Source organism: Phascolarctos cinereus, unplaced genomic scaffold, assembly GCF_003287225.1.
Source record: "Phascolarctos cinereus isolate Bilbo 61053 unplaced genomic scaffold, phaCin_HiC Scaffold_2;HRSCAF=192, whole genome shotgun sequence".
NCBI classification, from domain to species: domain Eukaryota; kingdom Metazoa; phylum Chordata; class Mammalia; order Diprotodontia; family Phascolarctidae; genus Phascolarctos; species Phascolarctos cinereus.
In genome coordinates, this window is record NW_027555625.1 from 34066049 (window position 1) to 34073858 (window position 7810).

At 47.6% G+C, this 7810-nt stretch overlaps 1 protein-coding gene across 1 annotated transcript; it reads left to right on the forward strand.

Moving 5' to 3' along the window:
* The first annotated feature begins 472 nt into the window (after positions 1–472).
* On the forward strand, positions 473–7177 carry MAT2A (methionine adenosyltransferase 2A). Its single transcript, XM_020969444.2, has 9 exons — positions 473–735; positions 2671–2748; positions 2839–2961; positions 3367–3479; positions 3576–3719; positions 3959–4177; positions 4339–4521; positions 4691–4824; positions 5569–7177. The coding sequence occupies exons 1-9, from the start codon at positions 645–647 to the stop codon at positions 5669–5671; spliced, it is 1188 nt and encodes a 395-aa protein (XP_020825103.1). The 5' UTR covers positions 473–644; the 3' UTR covers positions 5672–7177.
* The last annotated feature ends 633 nt before the right edge of the window (positions 7178–7810 follow it).

Consider the following 7810-nt stretch of genomic DNA (forward strand, 5'->3'; position numbering starts at 1 on the left):
CAGCCCGGCAGGGGGGCTCGCAGGACAAGGTTTGGACTGAAACGACCCCAAGGAGGACTGGCGACTACGACAAAAACCGCTCGGCTGGAGAGCCTCCTGCATGACGTAACAGGACGCACGGCGGCGCCAGGAGCGAGGGCTCCGCTAACCGCCAGCAGCGCAGTCCAACTCTCCAGAATGGGGGGGGAGGCGGCGGTGAAGCTGATGGGTCTCTCCCTCCCGTCGCCTCCCTTCCTGGACTCTCGGAGCAGAGACGCGCCGTCGAGTGGCCGTCCGTCACTTGCTTTACCTCGGGGGAGAAGAGCTCCCAAGAGCAGGCGGGGAAGGGCGCGGTACAATCTCCCTCCCCCCCGTTTCGCCGAGTGGTTCGGTCCGCGGCCCCGCTCCCCTGCCCCCTACCCCGGTGACGCATTGGCGCGCGGCGGAAGGGGGCGAGGCCGAGGAGGAGCTAGAGCCGCAGCGCGACTATAAATAGGGCGGAGCACCGCCCGCCGCCTCGTTCGCCTGCGCCGCGGAGAGGATACTCTAGTTCAAGTTTTCGGGCTTGCGCTAGCTCGGTCTCCCGCTCGCGTCCTCGCCGCCCTCCGCGCACCCTCTGTCTTCTCTGTCTCCCATTGCCCGGCGCCCCTTTCCCTGCCGCAGCCATGAACGGGCAGCTCAACGGCTTCGACGAGAACTTCATCGAGGAAGGCACCTTCCTCTTCACCTCAGAGTCTGTGGGCGAAGGGCATCCCGGTGAGTCGGAGGGGACGAGTGGGGTCGGGCGCCCGGCCCGGGGCCTGGGCCCGGCGGGCGGGCGGGGTCCAGTCAGGATGGGGGAGGCCCTCGTTATCGGCGCTCCCCCCGGGGTCTGGCGGGAAGAGCCGGGCGCCGCGGCTGCCGGTGCGAGCGCGTGGCCGCCCCTCCCCCACTCCGCCGGCGCCCCTCCCCCGCAGCCCCGCCCCGGCCGCGCGCCCCGGTATCCGGAAAATTCCAGAAACCCCGAAGAGGGCGGAGGTGGGGATGCGAGGGTACGCGTGGTATCCAGACCCACTGTTCTCCGCCCGCCTCAGCCCGGCAGGAACCCGCGGCGCGGGAGCCCACGCCCGCCCGCGGCGGAGGCGCGTGCCCACCCGGCGGGGGCGCGCGCCCCGCATTGCAGCCGCAACCACGTGCCCGCCGCGTGTGGCACCGCGGGCCGCAGGAGGGGAGGGGGTGCAACGCGCATGGGGGGCCCTCCCGGCGGACGGACGGACGGACTGACAGCGGTCTCTCTAAATATAGCGCCGCCGGCAGAGCGCCCCTTTTTTGGAAGGAGGCTCCTCCTGTCCAGCGGAGACACCCCGAGCCGTGCCCGGACGGTCCGCGCCCCTCTTTGTCAGGGCGCCATGATTGGGGGAGAGCCCGGGGAACAAAAGCCCGTCCCGGAAGGACAGCCGGCACAGAGCCGCAGGCGCTGCCCCTGGGCCCTTTTGTTCGGGGATCCGAGAGACGGCCGCGACACGTGTCCTTGAGGCTCGGCTAAGCCTCTGTGTGCGGGGGGGGGGGGGGGGGGGGCATGGAAAATTCCCTGGGACCCCCGAGCACGCCCATCCGCCGGTGAGCCGTCAGTGCCACCTCTACCTGTCACCTGAGTTTGACCTGAACCGGCCTAGAGCTGGGGCCCCTCCCTTTCTGGGCATCACAGGACTGGATCGTAGTCTCAACCCTCATGTGAAAGGGGGCTGTAGGCTTTACAAAATGACTGTCAGCCCGTTTTTTAAAAACTGTACACATTGGGAAAATAGTCTTGGTTGTGATTTAAACTTGGCCTTTTCTTCCTTTCAGCACTCCAGTAAACCGCACAACCTAGACTGTCTTGAGGTTGAGTGGCTAAACTAGATTAAGTAGATGGTACTCCTTACGGATAGGACTGACTCTTGTACCCCAGGTGCTGCTGCAAGGGTGGCAGGGCAGAGCACGTGTCAAATTTAATTCAGTTAATGAAATGGAAATAATTCTTTAGAGAATCAGATCTTAACAGATACAGAGCTTAAACACATGCTACTAGGAAAATAGTTCTCATTTTTTAATACGCTTGGGAAAAAATGGAAGAAATTGAAGTTGAAAACTTATCTTTTAAATATTTTCAAAGCAGTCCTTAAATATGCGGCTAAAATGGAAACAAAGAGCCATTGTCTCTAGTAGGAACTAATACTAAATAACCATTGAAGTTTTTGTAGCTTAAGTAACAGTGTGCTTTTTTAGTTGTGCTGTTTAGAAGATACTGTCACTTTGTTTCTGAAATTTAAAAATAACCTCTTCTCCATACTCCTCCCAAAGAAACACGTTTTGGACTTCTGTGATAATTACTCTGAGGAACTTGGTTTAGTTCTGTGAACTAGAAGAAATCAGTTACTGTATTAGCTGTGGGATTAAGATTTGAATATCTAAAGTATTCCTTTTAAGGCATTTCAAAGTTATAGAAATAGATCATATTCTTTTGAGGTAGAGCTATATTCAGATCTTGGTGTCAGGTTTTCAAATTTTGAGTACTGAATCAGTTTCAATTCAGGCAAATGGCTTTCTGGATAGATCATAGATCTGGTGACGAATTTTATTGGGCTTTTTTGCTAATATTAAATGCCTAGTGAAGATTAAAAGTAGTAAGAAGTTGTGTGTTTTAATAAGGTCTGAATTATATTTTTCTAGATAAAATTTGTGATCAAATCAGCGATGCAGTCCTTGATGCTCACCTTCAGCAGGACCCTGATGCCAAAGTTGCTTGTGGTAAGTGATCTGCATATCAGTTGATAAGCTTACATTGCAGTGTGAATTTGTTTATTGGAGATTAATGTCTGAATTTTTTTTTCACATTAGAAACAGTTGCTAAGACTGGAATGATACTACTTGCTGGTGAAATCACATCCAGAGCTGCTGTTGACTATCAAAAAGTGGTTAGGGAAACAATTAAGCATGTAGGCTATGATGATTCTTCCAAAGGTGGGTTTTATGGGTTGATATCTTGAACCACTAAAACCATTCCTTGATAATTAGCTTTGATATTTGTCCTTTTAGCTTTGAATTTCTTTGCTTATTTTTGTTATAAATAGGCCATTTTTGTTGTTTCCCAATCTTTTACGGTATGGCATTTACTCTCAAAAGTCTCTGAACTTGTGCTCCCCTCCTCCCCTGAACCCCTAAAATAATTCTACTATATATATGTACATAATAGTCTTAGATGAGTTTGCATTTTATTAATCAGGACAACACCTGCATATATTAAAAAAAATAGTAATGACATTCTTGAATTGAGTGACTGGCTCAACAGGATGGGGACCACTTGACTGCTTTCCTTTTTTTTCCCCTGTGTGTACCGAGTTTCAATGTGTATTTAACTGTTTACAGGGTTTGATTACAAGACTTGCAATGTTTTGGTAGCCTTAGAGCAGCAGTCACCAGACATTGCTCAAGGGGTTCATCTAGATCGAAATGAAGAAGATATTGGTGCAGGAGACCAGGTATTTTGCTTCTGTGGTGGTGGGGTTTTTTTTCTTTTTAAAATGCAGTGTAATTTTTGAGCAGTTCAGTTGAAATTTCATGGTTTTTTTCCACAGGGATTGATGTTTGGTTATGCTACTGATGAAACTGAAGAATGCATGCCCTTAACTATTGTGTTAGCTCACAAGCTCAATGCCAAACTTGCTGAATTGCGGCGCAATGGAACTTTGCCTTGGTTACGCCCAGATTCCAAAACTCAAGTGAGTAATGGTCTGGGTGCCATGTAAAGTCAATGATGAAAAGCAAAATTGCTAAAATTAATGTTGCAGGTAGATATATAAAGGGAAGGAGGTAGCTGACAACCAAATAGAAAAATGAGAGTAGTGTTGTCTTAGGTGTATTCAGATTTACTACTTGATTTGTCTGCTATATGCAGAGTACTCTGGATAGAGGCTAGTGGGAAATGTTTGTTTCCTCATGTCTGTCTTATTTCTCCTAGGTCACTGTGCAGTATATGCAGGATCGTGGTGCTGTTCTCCCTATAAGGGTCCATACGATTGTGATATCTGTTCAACACGATGAAGATGTATGTGTTGATGAAATGAGGGATGCTCTAAAGGAAAAGGTGATCAAAGCTGTTGTACCTGCAAAATACTTGGATGAAGATACAATTTACCATCTGCAACCTAGTGGCAGATTTGTCATTGGTGGACCTCAGGTAAGACATCTCTAGGATTTTGTCTGGTAGTTGTGTGTTCTCCAACAAGAGATATGGGTTCATCAGTATGGGTTCTGTCCTCTCTTATCAGTTGATTGAGGTCTTTGGGTCTTTACGTTTTCTTTGTCAACCAAGGGATCTAAAAGAAGCTGTACTTGCAGGGTGATGCTGGTCTGACCGGACGGAAGATCATCGTGGATACCTATGGTGGTTGGGGTGCTCATGGAGGTGGTGCTTTCTCAGGAAAAGATTATACTAAGGTGGACCGTTCAGCTGCTTATGCTGCCCGTTGGGTGGCAAAATCCCTGGTTAAAGGTGGTCTGTGTCGCAGGGTACTTGTTCAGGTATGTATTCTTGCAACTGCGAGTAGGTTTTTCCAGACCTGATACTATATCAAGCCGTTATGGGGATTAAAGAAATCCGTGCTCATCAGGCTCTTCATAGAGTGGTATGAGTGACAGTTACTGAGCCAAGCGGAATTCTGAGGACTGATTTGATTGCTGTTGCTTCTAGGTGTCTTATGCTATTGGTGTTTCCCACCCGTTGTCCATCTCCATTTTCCATTATGGCACCTCTCAGAAGAGTGAGAGAGAGCTCCTGGATATTGTGAAGAAGAACTTTGACCTCCGCCCTGGGGTCATTGTCAGGTAAAGATGGTAATGCATGTCACTAGCCAGAATTAAAGGGGGGGGGGTGGTTCCACACTTGTTTAAGCATAAAAACCTATGATCTAAGTATGGAGACAGATGAGAAAAAACATAAGCAGCCCTTCCATCCTGATAGCTTTTTCTAAGTTGTCATCAATCATAATAGGTTTAAAAGACTATTAAAGGTTAGAGGTTGCCTCTTTTAATTTCCACAATTGTTACCGATGAAAATCAGTGCAGAACCTGGTTGGCTGAATTGAGCCCAAGAAATCCTGGATTTGAGTTGGAGTTGCTGTGTGCATTTGTAGCTGCCTTCCTCAGCCTTTGGGGGGAACAAGGCTTAATTAAAGAGCAGAAAACCATTAATGCTTCCAGCCAAGTGGAGCGCTGGGATGGTGCCTGTCTGTACCTTAGGGGGGTGGTAAGTATCGGATTCTCAAATGAGCTTTGACCCTTGAAGTTTCTCAGGATGATGACAAGCTTTCAGATCTGTTGAGCCAGTGACTGGAACAAGATTTGTAGTTACTTTTAATCTGAAAGCTGGAAAGTAAGTGCCTGTCCTTAACAAGGTGCCAGGAGATTGGACATCAGGGTTGTGATCCTTCTTCCCCACATTTTCTTCCTAGCTTTCCCCAGAGAACTGAACTTCTCATTTGCCAGAACTCTTGAAAATGAGTCTTACTGATTATATTGCTTTTGTTTAATTGAATGCTACATATTAAGTTATGGACTTGTATATTCCAGGGATCTGGATCTGAAGAAGCCCATTTATCAGAGGACTGCAGCCTATGGCCACTTTGGTAGGGACAGCTTCCCATGGGAAGTGCCCAGAAAGCTTAAATATTGAAAGTGTTAGGCTTTTTTCCCCAGACTTGTTGGCGTAGGTTACAGAGAAGCCTTCAAGCTCTGAGGGAAAGGGCCCTTCTCCCTAAACTTCTCCTGTCCTCTTTCAGCTCTTGATCAGTTGCAGTCACTCTTGTCCAATGATCTGATTTTAGTTTTTGTGGGGACTGTAAGTTGGGCTCTGCTATTCTGTCCCTGGTGTTTTGCTCACCGTTATAATGGATTTAGTGAGCATAGGTGATCCATGTAACTGCCTAGAGATGAGCAGACAGCACTGTCTAGTAAATGATGCTTTAAGATTGAACCTCTGTGTCCCACCACCCAGCCCCAAAATCTTAACTGCATTGACTCTCCCATCAAATGCTGAAAAATGTCCTTGTAATGTGCACGTCAAGTACTTGTAGTTCCATTTATAGCCTCTGTCCAACAATGCCACTGCCCTGTCAGCATGATTTTGTAATGTCTTGAGCTCTATTATGAATGTGAAGCCTTCCCCCATCCTCCCTGTAACCTGACCCACTTCTAATTATGTAGCTTTTTGTCAGGGAGTGTTCCCTACCAGATCAATCTTGCATGTAACGCAAGTTCCAGTTGGAGCTCTAGCCTGACTTCGTGAAAAAGGCAGTTACTAGTTGAACCACCTTCTGGTGCTTATGCTCTTAATGACCATCTCTTAATGGCACCAAATCTTAAAATCTCTCCACTCGGCTGTCTTTTGGAGGACGTACGTAATAAGGTTTTTATTTAGTAAACCAATCCTATGCATGGTTTCAGCACTAGCCAAACCTCACCAACTCCTAGCTCTAGTTAAGCGGGCACTTGGCAGCCTTGTGATGTCATACAGAGAAGTCACAGGGCGGAATCTGAGGGTCTGTAGGTTGCACACTTTGGTACCGGTTAACTTTTTCTTTATAAGAAAGACTGAGTATTCCACACTGCACAAGAACTCCTCCCAGGGTTTTTAACTTTGTTTTATTTTCAAAACCAGGTCCAATGAGCTTTCTGTGCAGCTGGTGTAGATACAGAGAAACCAGCTTCCTTCAGAGAGCAATGCTTTTGGCGGGGAGGAGAAGGAAATCCCTTCATACTTGAACATTTTCTAATTGCTTATTTATTGTATTCTGGGGTGTGGCGTGAGTACAGAGAAGCTATCACCTCAGAGGGCAGCTTTTAAAAAAAAAAATCCTTGACACCATGATTCCTTTGACATGTTTCCAGCATTCCCAGGTAGGCCAAGGTGTCCTACAGAAGAACCTTGGGTTACACCTACAAGGGGGTCTGGCTGGTGTTAACAGAAGGGAGGGCAGAGCTGGAGCAGTTGGCCGTGGAGGAAGCTGACTTGGCTGGTGTGGTACAGAGAAGCCAGCTTGTTTACATGCCTAGTCCATGGCTGCTGCCCTAAGCAGAAAGTGCCTTTCAGGATCTATTTTTTGGAGGTTTATTACGTATGTCTGGTTCTCAATTCCAACAGTTTAATGAAGATCTAAATAAAATGCTAGGTTCTACCTTACCACTGTGTCCATTCACTGCTGAGAAGATGGGGCATTCTTTGATGCCTGGAAGCAACATTTGGCCTGACTACAGCCAACAGCAAGCTGCCCGGCTTGATTCTTTACCTATAAGCTGACAAACCATTTAATACTAGTTCTTGCCGCAAATTCTAGGGAAGGAAGTGGGTGGCTGGTTCCTGTGCTTATTAGGTATGGGACGAGCTGGGTTCTCTAGAGTCAGGGACTGGATTGTAAGGAGCCTTGGAAGGTGAACACATGCTCATTGCAAGGTTCGTCTCAGGCTATTTAAAGAGGAAATTGGCCAAAAGGTAAAGATTGGAAGCTTTTTATTTAGTGGGCTTTGCATTTGATCAGTGCCAGTGATTGGAGGAGAAAGGCTTAAAATTAAGGGCAGGGTGTGGCCATCACTTTATATAGCCACTGTCTTTCCCCTATCCTGGGTTGAATGGCCCAGTGGCTATAACTTAATGTAATGTGATCAGGCCTTAACCTATTTTGGTCAATTCCAGTCTCGTGACAGCAGCATGAAAATTGTGAGCCATTTGTGTTGATCTCACCATCAAAATCAAATGGGGGGGGGGGAGCTGGATGGTGTAGTGGATAGAGAGATCACTAAAATTCACCTAGTGTAC